Below are 24011 nucleotides of genomic sequence, written 5' to 3'. Positions count from 1 at the left end.
ATAATCTTACAGAAAAGATACCGAGTTTTCCTCCAAAAGTGAATGTTAAAACATCAGGTAATCTCCTTTTGGGTAGTGATACACCCGCTGGAGGTGACACTGATAATATAGTCATGGAGAGAAACAAAATATGAAAACTGAACTTGACTTGCTTCTTCTGTATTCTGTACCATATTTATCGTGATTAAATTCTATGGTGAGCACTGAATTCAGAAAAAGGTGAAATTGAAATTGAAAGAGAAAAAAAAATGTGTCGGAAGAAAGAAACACACCTGTTCTATTGTTGGAATATAATATTAAACAACGGAAAAGATCTACTTAAGCTTGCTAAAGTATCAGTTACACTTGGTCGTGTTAGTAAATTTAGTCCCACAACGGGTCAATTATGTAAGATATTGTGCAAGTTACCAGCCTTGAATCTTAGCTTCCACCTCCTTTTCCATTACTTGTTCTTGATCAATTTGTTTCAAGACCGGAAGGAGTAGATGCACCAAGTATTTGGAATAGTTATGTTCTCCATCTTTATTTAACTTCCTTTTCGACTTATGTTTCTCCCGAAGAAAAACCATTTGAAATGTACATGATATCACTCTGCAGTATGAAGAAGAAAATGTCAAAATGGGAAAATTGATTAAGAGTAATAAATTACGCAAAAAAAAAAAAAAAAAAACCTTATAATTTCCATGTGTACGCAAGCATTGTTTGCAATTGCAGTTTCCGCGACAAACTGGGCAAGACTCAACAACTTCCATGTGTGACAGGTGTGGATACCTACAATCAATAACAGTGAAGAGAAAGCATAACCATAAAAAACAGAGACTTTCAGATAGAACTCTTTTTGCGACTCTGAGAAGTTAGTCCGAAATTGAAACACATGGACAAAGAATGAAGTATAACTAAATGTGGTATTAAATTGTAGCCATCTGTGATAAAATAGAGATTACTAATGCCATGTGGTACATTAGAAATATTTGTTTCTTACTTTTTGATTGATCGGTAAAAATCATTTAATATCACTGATAGATAAATAACACCAGTGTTACAATAGTTTACAAAATTATGTCTCATAGGCTCGTAGCATGATTCTACTTGACCATCAAAAAGTGCCCTACACTTGTTCTCCCATTATTACATACATGTCGCAGATATCGCTTTTTCTAAGTTTATGTAACATGAAAGAGTAAATGAAAGCCTTACTCTTAGAAGATACTTCTTTCCAATTGTTTTGGGATGTTAAACTTATGATATTCAGCTGAAACTGAATAAGCTTCATTGTTTCCAATATCTTAGCAATGATTTTCCTTGCGTAATTTAAGGTTGAAATTTTGCAATAACACGGGATTAAAAAGGTTCCCAAATTCATCAAACAACAGTTATCAAAGTAAAAACTTAAAAAGCACAAAATCTCATTACCATAAAAAGGAGAAGTTAACAACCACAAAAAGATTTACCATTTTAAGCATGAATGGCAATATCTTTTTGTTTTACATTTCGTGCATCGGACAACTGGCCCTTTATCATTTCTTTGACATTGGTGGCACATAGTAGAATCTCCATAATCCTCTTTCTATTCATCCCAAAAAATATATTATGTTCAACAATTTATTCGATCCAAAACACAAAATAGGAAAAGGACATGATACATTTTATTGATGAAAACAGATTATTAGTTTAGAATCTACATGAAGTAGAAATGTAAAACACTTACAAGAGTTGGTTTTTTCCTTGTGACACCTCCCGATGGAGTAGGTTCCTTCAAACAGACTTTTAAACCTAGTCGATCTTCCGCCACGACCTAGATCAGATTTTTCCTCCTCAATGCGCTCGGGCTTCAACTTTCTCCACTAATTCTCGGTCCCTTTCCACCACTTTTTTCATCATTAGTCTTAGAGACTTTATCGCTTGTGCATGAACCTATTGGCCTTGTCCAAGAGTTGCCAACTCAACATGTACTAATAACACGACAAAAGTTATTTTATCCGGCCTTAATCTAGCCAACTTCATCGATTAAACCGATCCAAAGCTCCTCAGAGCATCCGTTTTGAGCCCCTACCGCTATAATCAGATTTGCCAAGAATGACATTATGAACAGTGCATCCCTCAAAACTTTCTCCCCATCACTCATATTTCCACATTTCATATACATATGAGCAAGGGAGCTTCCAACAACTAAATCAAAATCAATCCTGGACTTCATAACATACCCATGTATCTCTGCCCAAGTTTAACCTCCTTGACCCCACACAACCCCTTAAAACACTCCCTAAAGTAAACTTATCAGGAAACAATCCCATCCCATGCATTTTCCCAAACAAACACATCCCCTCCTCATTAAACTCAAACTGTATCAACCCACCAACCATAGCATTCCACGTCGCAAGGTTTCTTTCCGGCATTTCATCAAACAAAATCCTAGCACTATCCAAATCCCCATTTTGAACAAACCCACCTATCAAAATATTATAAGACATAACATTCATCCTTGGCAATACACTAAACAAAGTTATACCACTCTCTAAATCCTCACATTTGCAATACATATTAATTAAATGATTCATAACAAACTTTTCTAAACAACACCCAGATGTTATAACCATGGAATGTAACTGTTTCCCTAGTGAAAGTGATTGTTTTGGTATACATCCTTAAATAAGGTGAGAAAACAAATTTAAACGCTTATTGTGAAAAAAGAAAAAAAATTTACAAATCACTGGTCTGGCAAATTGTGAAAATAAATTTTGTTGATTTAATTTGTTGTTTTAGGCCAAAAATAAATAAATAAAGAAAATAAAAAGTTATTTGAGTGTAAGTGTGAAACTCACCAAGATGTTAAGCTTCCCATTGAACACTGATGAGGTCTATTCCATTAATTTCTCTCATTGGGCTCGCACCGAGACATCGCAAACTGATCCGGTTAATTTATATCCCAACTGGCTCCAGTCATGCGGATGGATTGATTGGATTGGGTTTTTTTGAAAGAGTCTTTTGCTCTATTTCTTCTTTATTTTTTTTCTTGTTTTTTTAGGTTTGGTGAGAAGAAGAAGTCTAGGTTTTTTTTGAATGGAGGGGCTTGAAGGATGACATTAGTTTAATTTTGGAAGAGGAATAAGAGAGAGAGTTTGAAGAGATGAGTTTTTGTTTGGAGAGTTGAGAGTGTTTTGTAGAATTGAAAAAAAAAATATAGAAAGAGGTTTTTATCTATTTTGGGCTACGAACAATTGAAATCGGCAAAAAACAGCGAAGAATTCATTTTTTTATGTAAAATCTGATGTGTCAGTCTGAGAGAAAAAAGGGGGGCTGACGTGGGTCACTGGGAGCATTCTCAACTACTCAGTATTAATGGTCTTTGATTTCGTATCAGAAAATTAGTCTAGAGGAGTTAGTTATAAATATTTAGTAGTCCTAATACTCCTCTTAAACTTTTTTAGAATTTAATTCCCCAATTTGTCCAGAATATATAGAACTGACACCTGTTACCCAATTTTACCATGAATAGATGAAAATATCCTCACTTATAAACCAGCATAACCGACTAACTACCCAGTAGTGGGATGCAAAACAAAAATTTGATTTTCACACAAAAAAAGAAACTGAATCAAAAAATTTAGATATGAAAAGTTACTCAATTTAAAGAACTAAATTCTCGAGAAAATTAAGTTTGTTAGAGATCAAAAATGAAGAAGACGTCAATTGCGAATCGTGATCAAAGGTATGTAATAAATTTGTTTCCAATTTTAACAAATTTTAATATTATCATATATAGAAATTTATTAATTAGTGAATTCAACGTATAACAATTAGCATCTTCCATTAATTTCTCATTTATTTCCAAAATCAGAATTCATATTTTCGAAAACATTTAAAAAAAACGTAGATGTTTCACTCACTTTCCTTATAAAACTTTTATTTGATTGGTTAACATTATCTGTCATTGTGAAAAAAAAAAGGGAACTGAATTGTTTACAAGCATTACTTACATTGTAATTAGTAAATAAAGGTTTCAATTTGTTTTAGGAATGCGTATGCCAACTTTTTGAAATGTGAAATCTCTGGCAACATTTAAAAAATCACTTCATTGGTCATACATTTCAAAATGCAAATTCATTTTGTATTTCATTTTAGCAGTGCAGATGGGGAAAACTCTTACTCATATTTTGAAGATGATCCAAAACATAAAGTTCAGAAGGAGATTCCAAAACCAGTTGAAAAAGATACGGAAAGTAGCTCATTTGGGGAATATCGATGCAATCTCAAGGGACTATACGACTTAATCAATGGGATCCGGGACAAAATCAATGAGCACCACTTGTACTTATTTAAAGGTACACCTTTTGGGAGTTTCTTCATATTGTTCTACAAAAAAAGATTCGATAGGGACTCTATCGTGACCAAAACAGCAAGCAACATAATCTCTGTTATAGGAACATACTCTTATGAGGAAGATGCCTTTAGAATTGGTGATAAACTCTTGAAACTATCGGAGAAAGATATTGCATTAACGTTTGGGCTACCACTAGAAGGAAAAATGGTACAAGTTTTCCCAAGGAACACATACAGAGCGCCAAAGAGTGATTTCTATTTGAGGAATTTTGAGGGGGAAGGAGTCTTACAGAAATCTGTTGGGGTGGATGCAATAAAGAACTCATTAATTAGACGCGATATGTACGCATTGGGAGATTTTGTAAAACTAGTTATAATGTACATGGCTGCAACCATCTTCTTCCTAAGTGCTGTAGGGACATTAGCAAGCTCATTTATCCAACACGTTGATGATTTTGATACTATTAAGGGCATCTGCATTTTAAAATATATAAATTTATAACATGGTGCATCTGCATTTTAGTAGTCCTAAGACTCCTCTTAAATTTTTTTAGAATTTAATACTCCAATTTGACCAGAATATGGAATTGACTACCTGTTACCCAACTTTACCAGGAATAGACGAAAATATCCTCACTTGGAAGCAAGCATAACGACTATCTATCCAGTAACGTAGTGGGATGCAAAACAAAAATTTGAATTTCACACAAAAATTTCACTTATAACCACCGGCCTTTACATTTAAAAATGCATATAATGAAAAAACTAAAAATATTATGCCTCCAATATTTTGTGGAGGCATTTGACACTAGTCGTTAAGTCTAAACCCAAACCACTAGACACTAAACCCAAAATCTTTATAAATAACTAGACCCTAAGCCCAAACCTAAACCTTAAGACACTAAATCCTAACCCCTATAAATTAGACCCTAAGTCTAAACCCTAAACTTTAAGACACTAAACCCTAACCCCTATATCCTAAATTTCTAAACATTAAACCCTAAACCAACCCGTTGCATTTAATAGTAGTTAATTAACCCCACAAAATAAATAATCAAATATATTTTGTATCTGCATTTTAAAATGCGTGGTGTGTATGCATTTTAAAATATATAAGTTTATAATGTGGTGCATCTGCATTTTAAAATATATAAATTTATAACATGGTGCATCTGCATTTTAAAATGTATAAGTTTATAACGTGGTGCATTTGCATTTTAAAATGTTAAGTTTTTTTTTTCCCTATGAAAAACGGTTAAAGGGTGAAAAGAGAAGACTTATTTTTTTGAAAAAAGAAGTTTCACTGGCGGTCTCGAGTCATATTCCCAAATTCGAAAATATTTTAAAAAATAACAACTTTTAGCAATGAAAATAACCGAAATGGTATTAAAACCCAAAAATAATACTTCTGGGTTTTTAAAAATAATTTTATTTTTGAAACAGCTCTATAGCCCAATTTCTTGTATTTCGTATGGACTTGACTGGTGTATGTAATTATCGTTTTCGTTAAGTAATAAATTAGCGTTCTTACCAAAATAAAAAAAAGTCCAATACATTTTGTAAAATCGGGCCTCGTTTTCTCTAAATCCCAGGCCCATGTCACTTTTTTGGAGGGCCACGTAGGATGAATGAGGTCCAGTAAACTGGAGCAGACACTCTAAATAGTCGGGTGTTCCAATTGAGAAAGTAAATGCTCTTTTAAAGTTTTAAACACGTGGAATTTAAGACCAAAAAAAAAATGGAAGTTACGTGCAAATGAAGTCATGTGCGAAAATTTTCTCAACGTCTTTGGGTTTTGCTCCTATAAAAATATAAAATCATCTACAGAAATGAAGGCATATATCCATAATGACAAGATTGGAAGCCCATTTAGGGGCTGAGTTGGTGGGTTTTTTTTTAAGACAGGTATAAACGCCCTATTGGTAATGCCCTTATACTCTTTATAAACACCCAAACGATTTTGAGTTTGTTTATGTGTTTTTATAAGATACTAGCCATTTGGCCCGGCCTATGGCCGGACTTGCTACATAAATAGCTAATGACTCAAAAGCCTAAAGTCCACTTGAATAAATAATATATGTATATTGATAGCTAATGATTCATTGCATATTTTGTTTGAAGAGTATATGTTTTTCTATTCTTTTTTAAGAGATTGCAAGCTCTCAAATTTTGATCTAGTACGTATTAACATAATATAAAGTACTCTAAGGTAATGCATGTCGGATCAGGTTCTCTTTAATTGAGTGCTTCAAACAGTAAACAAACAACTGACCAATGGGATGCACCGACAAAAGAAACTTCGAGACAGTGAACTGGGTGCATACTCCCTTTCAATAATTCTATTGCTCCTACTCATGCTTTGTGACTGGGCTGTTGTTCTGCTGCTGTTGTTCCTGTGGCTGAGGTGACATTTGGTGTTGATGCGGCTTCAATTGAAACATGTTAAGCTTGTTAGTCCGTTGATGCTTTATTCTTTGGAACATCTGGGGGTTCATGGATAATTGCCGAGCAAAGCTGGAATTGTGTACTTCTCCACCTAAGCTGTGTTTGTAGCCAGCTTCGGTCATTTGGACTTTCATGATCAATGCCTCATTTAGAGCTGTCATATTTGACACACATCAAACACCTATTTTACTGAAAATTTAGATTACCTATTAGTTTATTCATAGGTGAAAAGGTCAATTAAATGTGTCGCTAAACTGTTCGATTTGGTTCCATTGTCACAAACACTTAGACCCCAAATCAATTCAACACAAACAATGATAGTTAGCATTTCATAATAAGTTTTTTTTTTTTTTTTTTTTTTTTCAATTTCGAAGTCATAAAATCAGATAAATGATAAAATGAATAAATCATCAAAAAAATAAGAATGGGGTATAAAAAGAAGTTTAATAGGTCTTTCTTTCTTCTTTAGTTTCTGAACACACGGCACTTAAAACATGGTCATTGAAATCCAATACACAGTATGCAAAGTGAAATCAACATGCCCTATTAAAAGTTATTTAGCAACAACGCTGAAATTGTGTTCTACCAAATCACATCATGTTACCCCATTCCCACTACTTGAACAACATGCACAAAAAGTACCACAAATCGAAAATGCATTACTACTAATACTTTTTGGAAGAACGTAGAATATTAAAAAATCCTTGTAGGCTATGAATTCAAGAACTTGAGATAAAATCCTTATAAGCTAAGATTAAGAGTGCACCAAACCATGGGGACTCCTTCATAAAACTTAAAGAGCGCAAAGCGCATAAGAATTATAAGTGAATATATTCTCCAGCTTAAATTCACGTGCCACATCATTCCACTTGAATAAACTTTCTGGACATTTAAATGAGGCTTTGTACCTGCTGATACTTGTTAGAATCTGGAAAGGTTATAACACTACATGGAGTTGATGGTGGAATATTGTGGGACTCGGAAGGATTTCTGGTTGTGGCATTATTCCACCAAGAAGCCTGGAAGAACTTTACTGGAGTGCTTCCCTTCAGCTTGGTTGTCATGTGTATATAGTACATATATACAATGTCAAATTGTCATCGAATGTAGTTGGCTACTTTATAGAAGTATTCTGCATATTCCCTGGAAGTGATCTGCCACCTGATATTGGACTTGTCGTAACATGCAGTGTGCTTTGTGAGATTCTGTTTGTAGCCATTATTAAAGCCTTGAGAAAATGAACAGGTTCCAGCAAAAATTAGAATATGAACAAAAGGTCAATAGCATATTACCATTACGCAAGATGCATGAGACTTGCTCAGTGTGCTCAGTACCCTGCCAAGTCGGATATTACTAAAGTAGAAAATAATGGGTCCAAATCCTGCTGGTTAGCCCGCCAAAAGCCATTTCTATTTGATTCTTGAGCTGAAATCCATCAAGAACGGAATTGTCTAGTTACAACTCTGACTGCACCAACACCACTTGTGAAGTTGACAAATGCATATCTAAGGTTATACCTAGACCTGAAAATGCAACATGAATTGCAAAAAACCATTACAGATGAATAATTCCAAAGTTTTAATTTACTGACGAAAAAAAGATATTGGAACAGTGTTTATCACTAACTACGAAATTTGAGGTACAACTTGACCTAGGGCATTCCTTTAAGCAATTGTAGTTACCTTCAGATTGCAACAATTCAGCTGAGTCTGCAAGTATCAAAAGATGCCCGAATCCTCTCCCATCTTTTATGAGTTCCTTACCTACCAGCTTTTGGTGATTTACATGTGCATTTTCTTCTAAATTTCTATTCTTATGTCTACATCTGATCTGAGGCTGTTCATGCACTTCAACGCCTTTGTTACGCTGTTGCTGAATAGAAGCACGCAGCTTTCGTGAAGCAGCTTGTTGAATTTTCTTATGTAGATCTTCCTGCACATCAGACATATGAAATAACTGCCTCTGCACAGCTTCATGCATCTTTGTTGTCTGTTTATCGGACATTATGAAGCTTTTTAGGGCATCTCCAATGGGGGGTGTAAAATTACACCTCCACCTAGGTGCCATTAGGATTTTATACCTCTAATTGTATAGTATTGTATAACTCATAAATATCCACACTGTATACTCTCCAATGGAAGGGTGTAAAAAAAATAGATTTTAAACTCGGACGTCACTCCAAGTGACGTCCCTCTTTAATTTAAATTGGGACGTCACTTGGAGTGGCGTCCGAAAGTTAAAAAATAAAGCTTCAAGCGTGTGTTGAAGTGGATGTCCGAAGTTTTAAGTTAAACAGACGTTATTTTAAGTGACGTCCGGGCTTTTTATTAACTAATAGCGAGAGGGGGAATTCCCCACCCTCTCTATTAGCTAATACACTATTACCTACGGTTTAGCACCCCTATTGGAGAGAGTTTTTTTTATATTTGAGGTGTAAAATTTCCACTCTATACGGTTTACACCCCCCATTGGAGATGCCCTTAGCATAGTGACACTCCCCTTATGTCTCCGCTTTCCAATAGTCATCTTCCAGTCCCAATTTGATCACTCAAATATGAAGATGAAAAGAATTATTCTGATATTTGCCTCACTTTGTGTTCATTATGGTAAAGCAGAGAAGACAAATGACTAACTTTTTTTTCTATATTATAGATTCATTTGTATGATATTATAAATATCTTCAAAATTATATAGCCTCATGCATTTTGGACAGATGCAAATGTAGATACGATGATCACCAATAAAAATGACCCACCCCAAGGAAAGTTCATTTAACCCTTGCTAAATTTTCTACTTATCCAAATTATATCAAATTCTCATAGTTTGCTTATTTCTTCCAAACTACCCTAGAACAATATTGACACAAATTCGAAGACTATACTCTCCATGATCAATAGAAATTAATTATGAGGCAAGTTTAATTTTTCATCTTTTTCTTTATGTGATACCCAAATAAGAAAACTTGAAAACAAACTTGCAAAATAAAAGTGGAGAATTGGAGAGAGAGAATATTACATTGGCAATAGAAACCTGAATTTAGACTAAAACAGAGCATTAAGAAGAAGAAGATGGGGCATACCTTAAATCTCGATGGGATTGTTCCGGAATTTTTTTCAGTACCGAGTTTCTCTTGTTTTGTTTTTTTTTTTTCCATCAAATTGAAGTTTGGAGAGATTGGGTTTCTGTTGACATGGAGATAAGAGGATTAGAGAGGTAACAAATAATGAGTGATCCCGGCCATAAGTTGTTTGTTCATCATCTTGAACAATTTCTTCTGAAGAACACAGCATCTTCTGTAATTTTGACATCACTCTATCATCCTTTTTGACCTCGTCCATAGACTTAACTTCATCATCTTGAACAATTTCTTAGTTTAATTTTGGAAGAAGAGAAATAAGAGAGGGTTTGAAGAGATTTTTTTTTTGCAGAGTTGGAAGTATTTTGTAGAATTGAAAAAAGAGTATAGAAGAGATTTTTATCTATTTTGGGTTACGAACAATTGAAATAGGCAAAACAAAGACGTAGAATTCATTTTTTTATGTAAAATCTGATGTGTCAGTGTCAGAGAAAAAATGGAGGCTAACATGGATCACTGGGAGCATTCTCAACTACTCAGTATTAATGGTCTTTGATGTCCCTAGACCCCTCTTTTAGCATATACAAATGTTCTTGGCTCAACGTACAAAGAAATGGAAAAGCCCATGGGGCTATGAGACTTCTCAAAACAGTGTTTCTCGCTGTGCTGTATAAATCTATGAAATCAACAGAAAAACCTTAAATTAAGCAATGTGCATGGAGCTCTAGTCATTTTAAACAGTTGCCGGAAACTAATTGACTGTTTGACTTACTATTTTTATCCACAATAGTTGGATGAACCGATGAGGCGATGAACGTAATTAACTTGTTTTTTTCCTCTATAAGTATTGCAACTTTTGGCGACTAATATGTATTCAGTCTCTACCAAATTAATTAGCACGAAAAATGGCGAGGCAAACAACATTCCTCTTTGCCGTCCTTGTTTTATCGTGCATTATAGCACTAGTTCAAAGTAATGGAGAACAAGGGAAAACAGAGGAAAAATGGGATAAACTTACAGAACAATATAAGAACAAACCTTATTATGCTCGCATCAAACCACAAGATGGGCTGAAGGAAGCCGATAGAATTGAGAAATTGCCAGGACAACCTAAAGTAAAGTTCAACCAGTACTCGGGCTACGTGACTGTAGATGGTGAAGTGGGACGAGCGCTTTTCTATTATTTTGTTGAATCTCCTGATAAACCTTCCACAAAACCCCTTGTCTTATGGCTTAATGGCGGTAATACTCTCACCTCTTTTTTTTTCGATAATATATTAATATGTAATACTCTCACCTCAAACTAAAGATTACAAGTACTCATTATGTTTTAGTCATGTATCTATATATACGTACTATTTGCCAATATAGTTGTGGATTATATGATCTTTATCGTATTCCTTGAACGTTACGAATAGGACCTGGGTGCTCTTCATTGGGAACAGGAGCAATGACGGAATTAGGACCATTTAGAGTGGAAAAAGATGGAAAAACACTAGAGATAAATCAGTATGCATGGAACAAGAGTGAGTGATCATTTTACATATGTATGTATGTGCGTTTCAGTATATAATTAATAATGATCAATCTGGTTTAACATGCTTTGCAGAAGCAAATATCCTATTTCTCGAGTCTCCAGCGGGTGTTGGATTTTCGTATTCAAATTCGACACTGGATTATGAATTGAGCAGAGATGAAAGAACTGCTCAGGATTCTTATACATTTCTGCTCAACTGGTTAGAGAGGTTTCCTGAGTACAAGAACAGGGATTTCTTCATGATAGGAGAGAGCTATGCCGGGCATTTTATCCCACAACTTGCTCAGTTGATTCTTCAAAAAAACAAGGAAACAAATCAAACAAGGGTCATTAACCTACGAGGAATAGCAGTAAGACTTCCATTAAGTGTTTTAATATGTATTTATATGTATTTGTAAATTATCAAGGTACAGAGACAAGTTTATCGTGTTGTTACAGATCGGCAATGCATTAGTCGATGAGTATTTTAACGAGAAGGGAAAGCAGGACTTCCTCTATACGCATGCCATTATTTCCAAACAATTGCACGAAAGTATTCTCAACTCATCCTGTGATGTCAAATTGTTAGCAGATGAACAGTTAACCGCAATATGCCAAACAAGTGTAAAAGAGTTCAAAAGTTTGACAAAGGACGTCAACCTTTACAACATATATGCTCCCAGGTGCGATATGACATTAAAGAGCCCACAGGTATGTATTTATTAGTAAGCTATACACGTGCATGAACTAAACTGTGTTTTATCTAAATCTAAACACTTTTAAAAGGGCGCATACAAGCTAGCCGTCTAAGCCCACGGATGTCCTTTCGGATTTCTTAACCAATAAAACAATAACACGTGTTGACGCAGCTATTGAGAGCTGGCTGAGCAGTTACTTTTGAATTTTGATTTGTTTATTTTTTGTGGCCCACTTGCCATCATAACAAGAACTTTTTCTAAAATTGAGTCAGTAATATGGGCAGCACAGTTTAAAACGTGCCGTAGCACATGATTTATGCTAGGAACATAATAAAGCATTGAGTCCGATTTTACTGCCCACTTTAACAGTTTTTTTTGGCAATAAAACAGTATTTTCGGACAGCCACTCGTTCAATCACCAACTGAGGCTTGTGGACAACAAACAGTTGCCTGTGCACAAATATATTCTCATCATAATACAGTATTTTTCTATTGGTCAAAACTATTTTTGGGCACTTTAACAGTTTTTTTAGGCAGTAAAATAGTATTTTCAGACAACCACCCCACCAATCACCAGCTGAGGTCTTGTAGATAGCAAACAGTTGCATGTCCACAAACATATTCTTATCATGCATTCCGTAGCTCTCTCTTTCCTGTTATGATCCTCCAAACCTATGATCCTCCAAACCAATTTTCTTTATTCTTTTTAGGAAAGGAAGGATGCTTTTAAGTTTCGAGGTTTGTAAATTGAGTTTACAACAATTTTGGAGTTGTGTTAAAATTATGCAAGATGTCATTTGGTTATTTTGGTATTAGTTTTTTCGACTTAATTTCGGCCTGTTTAGATTGTTCCACCCATTTCTTTGGGGTTCACCGCTCACCTATGTTTTAAACTCAGGCCTCCTTTGATACAGGGCCGCGGTATTGGCACCCCATAAAATAGGACTAACACCCATTTTAGATGTTATATAGTGTCTTGACGTATCTTATTTAGTGTCTTGAAGAGCTTATTTGATGGCCTATATCATCCAAAGGGATGCTAGTCCCATTTTATGGGGTGTCAATACCGCCGCTCTTGATATATACTGTCTCCACCTAGTTGCCCAAACCGATACTTGTTTTAATTTCTTTTAATTTTTGAAGACCATACATGTTTTGAGTTTGGGTGATCTTGGACACACCCATAAAAACACTCCCGTACTCCAACTTTGAAATAAATAAATAAAATTGTTTAAGACACATTTAAGTTCTTAAATTAGGGTGATTTTGGACATACCCATAAAAACACTCCCGTACCCCAACTTTAAAATAAATAAATAAAATTGTTTAAGACACATTTAGGTTCCTAAATTACCTTTTCTTTTATTAAGTATATCAAAGACAAAACAAAACAAGTGTTTATCCTTCCAGCAAACACAAACCCACAAATGACTTATTTTTTCTTTTTTTTCCATTTTTTTTTTTTTTCTCATTTACGAAAAGAATTAGAAAGAGATAAAATTGTAGAATTTAGTCTTCCTCCTCTCACTCATCAGCCATTAATATATTTTTTCCTCATTACAGCTCCTTACTGTCTTTCTCATTTTCCGCGTGAGAAATTTTCAATTTGATATATTTCTACTAAACTCCTTTAAGCCTTCTACAATGATGAAGAAGAAGTAATTCCAATAAAAAAAAAAAAAATCAAATTTAAAGCACTTCTAGAAGAGGTTTGGGCATTATTTTATCTTTATTAGAAGTTCTCTTATTGTGTAGTGCGCTGTAGTAACACAAAGATTCTTCAAGGTCCAGAGTATTATTTTCAATTTTTTTTATTTGTTGTTTCTTTTTGGAATGAGTCTCTCTGTCTTTTTGTTTTTTCTCTTTCTTTATCCCTATTGGAAATATCTCAAATTAATTTGGAAAATATTATTGGATTGAAGCGGTTATTGGGGTATGACAAAAACTGAGTTAGAAAACACAAACCCTTCGCACTTATTTTTTTTTTTTTTTGTCATTTTTGTTCTCCTTTACTAAAAGAATTAGAAAAAGATAAAATTGTAGAATTTAGTCTTCCTCCTCCTCTCACTCATCAGCCATTAATGTATTTTTTCCTCATTGCTGTCTTTCTCATTTACCGCTTGAGAAATAAACTCCTTTAACCCTTCTACAATGATGAAGAAGAAGTAATTGCAATAAGAAAAAAAAAAAAATCAAATTTGAAGCAACTTCTAAAAAAGGAAAAAGACAATTTGTTTTTTGAACATTCTTTTACCTTTATTAGAAGTTCTCTTATTGTGAAGTGTGATGTAGTAACACAAAGATTCTTCAAGTTCAAGAGTATTATTTTCAATTTTTTATATTTGTTGTTTCCTTTTGGAATGAGTATCTCGTCTTTTTGTTTTTTCTCTTTCTTTACCCCTATTAGAAATATCTCAAATTAATTTGGGAGATATTATTGGATTGAAGCGGTTATTGGGGTATGGCAAAATCTTAGTTAGTTATGGGATACGGGAGTATTTTTATGGGTATATCCAAAATCACCCTTGAGTTTTGGATTTTATTTGTTTGGAACTTTGGATCTTTTATTTGACAGATCATACTTCATATCCTTAATATAACCAATAGCTAACATATCTCAAAATTGAAACAGAACACAAAAAACGATCCCTGCACATATAAATACACAGCGATTTATCTGAATACTCCCGAAGTTCAAAAGGCTCTACATGCAAATGTCACCGGTCTACCATTTCCATGGGCGAAGTGCAAGTACTGATTTCAATAACTAAGTTCATGTCTAGTTCAGTTTCAAAACGACCAAATTTTTTTTGTAACATTATATTTTCTTCTTCCGCAGCGGCCCACTACATGAAGTGCATTTTAGCCGAAACACACTCTTGCCAACCATTAAAGAGCTTATGACCTCTAGTATAAGAGTGTGGATATACAGGTACATATAAGAGATTAGGGTTTTATAGATATCAAACTCTGTAACAAAAAATTTCTTACTTCAATTAGCTAAAACTATTACTAAGTTCTAACTACTATGTGCTTTTTACAATTTTTTAACAAATAAATGTGCAGTGGAGACCTTGATGCTGTGGTACCCTTCACAGGCACCGAGTACGCAATAGATGCACTTGGTGCTTCTCTTAAGAATGATCGGTATGCTTGGTACAATGGCCCAGACGAAGTAAGATCAATTACCATCATTTTCAATAGTTTGAAACTTTGAATCACTTAGATTAGCTTTGAATATTCTTAATCTTATATATATTTATTTTTAAAGCTTCTAATTAATTATACTCTTTTTGAATGTTTTCCAAAAAGGTCGGAGGTTATGTTGTTGAATACCACAACTTGACATATGTGATTGTAAGAGGGGCTGGACATATGGTGCCAATTGATCAACCAGTTAGAGCATTGAAATTGTTCACTTCTTTCTTAGAAGGAAAGCTTCTTCCTCGGGCTAACTCAACAAATACAACTCCTTAGATCCAATGACGACTATGCAAACTCAAAGCTGGCAAATTCAATTATTGAAGATAATGTGAACTAAGATCGGTGGAAGCTTCAATCTTATTAAAATTCGATCAATAAAATAATTGTTTAACAAATCTCACTTTGAATTAATGTTCTTTTAACCTAAACTGAATAACAATTGAACCTGGACCTAATGGAGGCTCATATTCTATTTACACTACGCCTTAATCTCCTCAAACCTAACATAAATTGCATGGGCCTGACCTCATTCCCCCCAAATTTGAAAGAGCTTGACCACGAGCTAGAAGTTTTGTAGTCATTATAAAACTCATGATCAATTTGTTGAACGACACCTTTAGAAATCCCCAAATTGTCAGAATGAGGTTTGTTCTTCCACTTAACCAAATTCCGAGTACTATTTTTGCCATCATAGGATAAATTGTCTTGTTTTGTATAAGCTATAATGGGTTGTCCAATGCAAATGTAATAATGAAAACCGAACGGAATCAAAGGTCCTGCCCGTCTGGGGAAAAAAAAAATATCACGCGAAACAAAATTAAACATCCCATTATTAAAAACATGTGAAATGTTGAAAACACGTATCAACGAAAAAAAAAAAAACAAAACAAGCGACGTAGACAAACTCTTATATCCCGTCCCGTGTGTTTTTAAAGTGAGATAGAATGTTAAATTATGGCTTTCACAACAATCAATAATTCTCTAAAAAGTAGCTACTTAAGTTAACTTAAAATAAATACGTACATAAAACTTCACCTACAAAATGAATTCAAACCTAATTTTTTGTGGTTATAAAGCACTCACCATAATGATTATCTTTCCAAAATTTCAGCTCATTTGGAAACCTCTAATATAGATAAAAATTGTTGTCATCTTTAAAAAGAAATCTAACGGTTCAGAAATGTTGAATTTTTGTAATTGTTTTTTGCCAATGTTAGAGGTTTCCAAATTAACTGAAATTTTATAGAGATGATCTTAATATTGAGTACATCATATCCACAAAAAAATAGGTTTAAATTCATTTTGTAGGTGAAATTTTACTTACGTATTTATTTTAAAGTTAACTTAAGTAACTACTTTTAAGAGAATGACTATATATATATGACAAATTTTCCTAAATAGTTGGATACTATGAGATGAACTTTTGTAATTCCTCACCCCAAATGTCCTTTTAATATATATATTTAGAGGACATTTGGGGTGAGGAATTACAAAAGTTCATCTCATAGTATCCAACTATTTAGGAAAATTTGCCATGAGCGATCAACCTCAAACACCAGTGAAATGTTTGTTCAAAGATACATGAGCAAATGCCATGCATGGTGAAAAGTAAGTCTCACTTTGTTTCTAGTCAAGGAATATGAATACCAAATATATGTTTTTTTTTTCTTAAACAAAAGTTAATAGGGTTAGGTGGACCATTATCTTTATTATGAGCAATGTTGTAAAATCGTAACTCGTATCTTAAACTGTAGAGGTTAAGAGTCAGATTAAATCTTAAATCGGTAAATCGTTAGATTTTTTTCTCCAAGTATTTTAGACTTCAAAAAATATATGCATGATTAGAAACCTTAGAGTACAAAGGTTTCTAATTCATTGAATTATTGAATTATTGAAAATTCATTGAATTATCTAGAAACCTTATTGAATTATCGATCTTGACTTGAATTTCAATTCGCTACGTATCTCGGATAGTGGAATAGAATTATATTAATTTCCGATTAAAATTTTATAGTTACGTCAAATTTGCATCAAGAATATATACATTCCAATTACGTTTTAGTTTTATTAATATCTATTGTATTTTGTATATAAGTAGAACTGAAACAACTTAATATGGTCAATATTTAGAGTATGGACGACTTAAAAACTCTTACAAATAAATTGGGTCTAGATTTAATACACGGGTCTGTTTTAATAGAACAATAGGCCATTTTAAAATAAGACATGGGCTAGGTCATTCATAAAGCGAGTATTAAAAGCAACTGGGCTTTTAAATCTGGCCATTGATGTCTTGCTAAAACCCTATCTATTGGAAAGAGAGTGAGAGAATCAAGCCGCAGCCAGAAAAGCAAAAATGAAGATAGAGGGAAAGAGAAAAGAAGCCAGAAATTCCAGCAAAAATAATAATAAGAGAATCCAAAACCGAGAACATAAAATAATTTCTTAAAATTGATTTCCTTTCTTATCCATCGGGTTCTTCATATTACAAATTAGATCTCTTACATCTCTTATTCTCTACTTGGATTATTTCTTCTTAATTTTTTTGTTGAAGTTCCAAATAAATTTTTTGTATATAAATCGGAAGATTTAAGATTTAACTCGCGATTTGCGATTTTTAGACAAATCGCATGTGATTTATTCTTGTTTGCATAATTTCCGGTTTTGCCAACGATTTAACTCTACTTCTATACGGTTCGAGTCAATTCGCGCTTTTGACCGGTTTCTACAACACTGATTATGAGCGTAAATGTATCATTATTCTCCTTAATTACATCATTTTTTACAAGCTGAGATAATCTAGATTCATTTGCTACAAGCTCAGATAATCTAATGTCTAGAGGAGAGCATGAATTTAACATTTCTTAGAGTCATTATAATTGCACAAAGTTCTCTACAAGTAGGACATACAGGCAAGGCGGCCCTGGGGATGGACAGTTCACACAGGCAGCTAGTTGGGGCCCCAAAATTCGGCCCAACATAAGGCCCCCAAGTATATAACTTATGGTGATGTACCATTTTTTTTCGGCCCAAAATTAGGTTCTAACTTTAGCCCAAATATGTAGTCGTCGACTGTTTAATTAACAAACAATAAGACAGTGTTCTAAAAATTGGTCTAGCTAGGCGGCTGCCTAGGCAATCTCTAGGTGCTAGGCGGTGCCCAACCGACTCGCCTAGGCCCAAGTCATTTAAAAAATCGGTGGACCGATTAGGCGGACTAATCAACCTCTAGGCGGTCCAATCATTTTTTTTTTTTTGAATGATTAAATGTAAAAAATTAAAGACTCGTGTAGGCTTAAGATTTGAATGAATTTAAAATACTAAAGTCCAATGTAAATTATATGCCACTATAAGAAAGAGTATGTTTTTATATGAAGTCGATTTTCTTCAACTATTATACATTTTTGTAATAAGTATATTTGTTTGTGTTTATTTTTTGAGTTATGGTAAATGATTTTCTTCATTTTTTTATAATATAGGTGTATATTACTATATATATATTATAATATATATACGAAAAATTGGGCTACAGAGCTGCTTCAAAAATAAAATTACTTTTAAAGACCTGAAAGTATTTTTTTGGGTTTTAATACCATTTTGGTTATTTTCATTGCTAAAAGTCGTTATTTTTAAAATGTTTTCGAATTTGGGGATATGACTCGAGACCGCCAGTGAAACCTTTTTTTCAAAAAAATTCGTCTTTTCTTTTTACCCTTTAACCATTTTTCATATTTAAAAAAAAAATGACAGTTTCTATGATTCATATTCTTCACCTGCTTCAATGGGTCAATCAGTAATATCCGCAAAACAACCTACCCAGTTGTGAAAATTGTTGACACTCAATCTGTTCTTAAAAGGTATATTTAACTTTTCAATGTGGACAAACTGTTTGTATAAATTACTCTTTCGGGGTTTCTTTAATTATGTGTTTCGAGGCTTTCTTTGGGGTTGTATAGTTTCTTGAGTTTGATTCATTGTCACTCATTTCTAGTTCGTTTGGTATAAAATTTTGGTCGGAATCAGCGCAAAATTTAAGTTTGAATCTTGATTATAATTGTGATGTTTTTTGCTATTTGGAACAGGTTGCAATCTGAACTCATGTCTTTAATTGTAAAGTCCTGAATTATTAGTAAGGGTAAATTAGTAAAAAACACTTGAACCTTAGGGGCGATTACGTACTTGGCCAGTCGGATAGACGGTTAGCCTGACGTAACGTAAATTTATTTAACACCGACCGAGAAAACCAAGTTAGCTCAGGAAAACCTCTCGAAAAATCCTAAGGTTTCATATAACTGGTTACTTAGAATATTCGAAAATCGAAAAGAAGATAAATAATTCGATACCGGGTAAATTCGTGTGCGCATAATTAAATACTTGCATAGTCAATAAGAGTATGTCGCCTGTAAACCGGAAACTTTAAAACTGGACAAGTCATTCGACGACAGCGTCGTAATTTCAATATCGCGTGCGCAAACTTGGGCGTTGCACGCGAGAGCGGGGGATTCAAAACCTTGTTGGAGGCTAAATTAAGAGGTAAGGGTAGGATGGTCTTTTTATCAAAAAAAATTAGAAAAATCGCACCAAACAAAATCGCACAACCACAAAATCGCCCAAATTCTCTAATTTCGCTCAACACTGAAAACCTAGGAGAGAGAAAATTCAAATTCGCCCAAATTCAATCGATTAAAACCTCAATTCAAACCCCCAATCCCTAACAACACTAAACGTGAGTGTGGGGATTCAAAAATTAATTGGAAGTTCGTCGTATTCCCGCGAAAGGTGAGTTAATTTTGTCTCAATTCCATATTTAGATTCAATTTCAATGGAATTGGTTGTGTTTGATGAAAAATAATTGGAATGGGATGTTTTAAATGTCGACAGTAGCTAGTTGGGGAAGATAGAGTGGATCGAAATTGTGGAGCAGAAAGCTAAGGAGCTATTCTACCTATTTGGTAAGGATTACAGTATATTTGATCTATTTTAGAAAATTGATGTTAGTTCTAGGCTTGGTTAAGATCATGTTGCATTATGAGTTAAAGAGAAAGAACACCCACTTAGTTATTATGAGCTTTAAGGGAATGGAAGGGTGTGGAATTTGTGGTAGTTGAAATTTGGAAGTGATATGATTGGGGTTGACGTGAGGTACAGTGCTAGAAATGGCATGTAGCTCTGTTAACTGTAGTTAGATGAAAAAAATTTCCTGAAACCAAATTCTTAGCGTCGAGATTCTTCTCGACTTACGTTAGATAATAATTCTCGGTCGTTCGATAACTTCTAATACTCGACATGTATGTATATGATATTATAGGGGTCAAATAAGAGTGGATTCGGTTGAGCAGGCTCGATTCGGTTAAGTGAGCTTGAGGAGAACGAGCTTGCTAAGGTAGGAACCTACATACCAATATATAGCATGCTTATTTTCATACATGATTTGATTTGTTTAAATTGTTAAGAGATAGTTTACGTATCAACCATGCATGTATATATGGTATTCATGTTTTGTATTTGTATTTTCCCTCGATATAAACTAAATATACGGATAGCTTTTGAGTGAAAAATGAGTTTGCGAAATCTGGGTAGCGGGGGAGTAATTTCTTGTGTTAAAAGAGCAAAAATTGGTTTTGGGAAGGGCTCTTGTCTCTTGTCTCAGTAAGGAGACAGATATATGGATTTTGTATTGTGGGTAAGGATTACCCCGTTGTTTGTAAATATGTGTGAGGTTCTGGATTGTCCCATGGATATAATTTGTTGTTATTTACGATGATTCGCCGTTTGGGAATCATCGGTTGTCATTTACTATGACTGGCCCGTTTGGGAGTCATAGGTTGCGTTTACTCGATTGTGGGAAATCCATGAACTCACACATACCGAACCAACAGTTTTAAAAGAAAAACTAAATATGTATATAGTATTTGGAAATGACCGGTAATAATAGTATATATATATATATATATATATATATATATATATATATATATATATATATATATATATATATATATATATATATATTTATGCTTAACGAGGGATTTAGAAAAGGAATTGTGAATTCTATAAAGAAGGAACTGTTGTCGCATTTTTCGAGACGGCGGTTTTGCTCTAGGATTCAAACGTGGTGTACACCTTTCAAGGTGGTAGGCCACCTTTAAAGGGATGCATCATTTGGATGTAGTCCGGGAATTCCTTTTCTACTTTTCTAGATAACCATGTTTTATGCGTGTTCTTTGTATGGTGATTAGCTTGTGTGAGGTTACATGCTACCTCGATGAGGTTTTAGGCAGGAGTGAGAGTTTAGTCCACTCGGATGTGTGTCGAGGATCTGAAGCGGTCTGAGTCGTCGAACGGTTGACCACCGTAAGTTAAGTGACAGCCCATATGGGGGTCGTGGTCACAGGGCCCACCTGAGCCCTAAAAGCTTTGGGGATTTTGTGTGTACGAACACGACAATGGCATTTCAGCTCCCTGCCGGTAAAATCAGGAAAACAACGGTGCATGGTTCACACTGGAAAATACTGAACCGAGATTTGCCTGTGACTGGGGCTGAGTACCAGTCGTACCCTCACCATTCTAATAGGATGCATCGGCCACAATAGTTGTATGATGATTGCGAAAAACTCTATTTTGTATATCAATGAAGCATGTCGAAATAATTTCTGCTAGTTAGTGATGTATATATATAGTCACGATATTTGAATACTTTTATGGAAACCCTGCATGTTTTAAATGTTTTTTTATAAGTAAACTATTTATTGGTTATGTGCGTTTCTACTAGGCATAGTTGTTTTGCTCATCCTACATTAACATTTCAGCCGAGCTCATTGCAGAGGAGACATTTCCTACCACCGAGGATGATGGTTATGGGGATTTGGGTGGTTTCCCCCATGCTTGACGAGGGACATAGTCGAGTGACTTTGGTTGTATAGAGAGAGACTAGTTTCTTTTGTTGTATATATAGAGAGCTAGGTCATTTTGATATAATAATCGATGTATTTGGCAACGGTTCTCCTTGTTTTGTAGATATACCGTCATATCCCTGTAGTATCTAAAGTTAAGAGTAGTATATATGGTTGTTGGATATATATATGGTTGGAAGGATGAATTATGGGATGTTCAGGGGTTATGACAGGTTTTTTTGTATACGAAATGTCGATTAAACAAAGAAAACTCTATCGAAATTTCGTTAGAATTGGGATGGTGTCGGCCTCGAGATTCACTCCTCGTCCTCGGGATGTGTGTTGGGTCTCGGGGCGTGACATTAATGGTAAGAATGGATTACTTTTTTTGCCCATTTTTAACAATTTTCTTTTGGTACTAGTGGTGATTTAATGATCTTTATTGGATACCATTTTCTTGGTTTATTACAGATGAGTGGCGATCCTGGCATATGGCTTTTCCAGAAGAGGACAACACATTTTGATGGAAAGGAACAATCACTTGTAGCAAAGAAACCGTGTTTGAAGGAACTGAGTACAAGCTCTCACTAACCTTTCCAACAGATTATCCATTCAAGTCTCCGAAAATTAAATTTGACACTATCTGTTTTCATCCGAATGTGGACGTTATAAACTTATACATTTTAAAATGCAGATGCACCATGTTATAAACTTATATATTTTAAAATACAGATACACCACGTTATAAACTTATACATTTTAAAATGCATACACACCACGCATTTTAAAATGCAGATAAAAAATGCATTTGATTATTTATTTTGTGGGTTTGATTAACTACTATTAAATGAAATGCACCACGTTATAAACTTATATATTTTAAAATGCATACACGCCACGTATTTTAAAATGCAGATACAAAATGCATTTGATTATTTATTTTGTGGGTTTGATTAACTACTACTAATGAAACGGGTTGGTTTAGGGTTTAATGTTTAGAAATTTAGGATATAGGGGTTAGGGTTTAGTGTCTTAAGATTTAGGGTTTAGGCTTAGGGTCTAGTTCATAGGGGTTAAGATTTAATGTCTTAAGGTTTAGGGTTTAGGCTTAGGGTCTAGTTTATAAAGATTTTGGGTTTAGTGTCTACTAGTTTGGGGTTTAGACTTAACGACTAACGTCAAATGCCTCCACAAAATATTGGAGGCATAATATTTTTAGTTTTTTCATTACCGAAAAGCTAGTGTGCGCAGGGTGTACTCAGCGTATAGCATCTAGGCCACTCATATAGGCACAAGTACTGGTGTATTACAACAAAGAAGTACTGTCCAAGGGCCCTCATTCCTGCGCACTCATACACTCCTAGATGCCCTCTTTTTATTATATGCATTTTTAAATGTAAAGACAGGTAGTTATAAGTGAAATATTTGTGTGAAATTCAAATTTTTGTTTTGCATCCCACTACGTTACTAGGTAGATAGTCGGTTATGCTTGTTTCCAAGTGATGATATTTTCGTCTATTCCTAGTAAAGTTGGGTAACAGGAATAGGACTACTAAATATTTATAACTAACTCCTCTAGACTAATATTTTGAATATATATATTAGTAAAAAAAACCCGCCTAGCGCTTAGCTCGTCTAGGCGCTGCCTAGAACGCCTAGACACTCTATCTCCCACCGCCCGACTACCGCCTAGCGTTTTTTAGAACATTGCAATAAGCCAATAATTCTCTTTTCAACCCAACATTAGGCTCTAAATTTGGCCCAAACATAAAGCCTTAAACAAACAATATGGAAAAGTTCAAAATCCCTATAAAGCATTGCAACAATCCCATTGTAATCTCCAAAATAGAAACAACGTA

The 24011-nt window shown here is 34.3% G+C and overlaps 2 protein-coding genes and 1 long non-coding RNA gene across 3 annotated transcripts; 1 reads left to right on the top strand and 2 right to left on the bottom strand.

Annotated features, from left to right (window-relative positions):
• Positions 1 to 663: 663 nt before the first annotated feature.
• LOC147473630 (uncharacterized) lies at positions 664 to 2948 on the bottom strand. The gene is made up of 3 exons (XR_015210371.1): positions 2823 to 2948; positions 1452 to 1567; positions 664 to 771 (listed from the first exon to the last, which is right to left on the bottom strand). It is a non-coding gene; the product is annotated as an uncharacterized LOC147473630 (long non-coding RNA).
• A 4478-nt stretch (positions 2949 to 7426) lies between these two features.
• LOC147473629 (uncharacterized) lies at positions 7427 to 10152 on the bottom strand. The gene is made up of 3 exons (XM_086587208.1): positions 9845 to 10152; positions 8448 to 8697; positions 7427 to 8288 (listed from the first exon to the last, which is right to left on the bottom strand). Exons 1-3 carry the CDS (start codon positions 9917 to 9919, stop codon positions 8221 to 8223), a joined length of 393 nt encoding a protein of 130 aa, XP_086443334.1. The 5' UTR covers positions 9920 to 10152; the 3' UTR covers positions 7427 to 8220.
• Positions 10153 to 10746: 594 nt separating this feature from the next.
• LOC147473628 (serine carboxypeptidase 1-like) lies at positions 10747 to 15692 on the top strand. The gene is made up of 8 exons (XM_086587205.1): positions 10747 to 11083; positions 11260 to 11367; positions 11451 to 11728; positions 11817 to 12068; positions 14688 to 14806; positions 14895 to 14987; positions 15122 to 15230; positions 15368 to 15692. The coding sequence occupies exons 1-8, from the start codon at positions 10747 to 10749 to the stop codon at positions 15530 to 15532; spliced, it is 1461 nt and encodes a 486-aa protein (XP_086443331.1). The 3' UTR covers positions 15533 to 15692.
• The last annotated feature ends 8319 nt before the right edge of the window (positions 15693 to 24011 follow it).

The sequence above is a fragment of the Coptis chinensis genome, unplaced genomic scaffold, assembly GCF_015680905.1.
Source record: "Coptis chinensis isolate HL-2020 unplaced genomic scaffold, ASM1568090v1 utg2104_pilon_pilon, whole genome shotgun sequence".
Taxonomy (NCBI): domain Eukaryota; kingdom Viridiplantae; phylum Streptophyta; class Magnoliopsida; order Ranunculales; family Ranunculaceae; genus Coptis; species Coptis chinensis.
The sequence above is the reverse complement of the archived record's forward strand: the minus strand, read 5'-3'. Positions and strand labels throughout refer to the sequence as shown.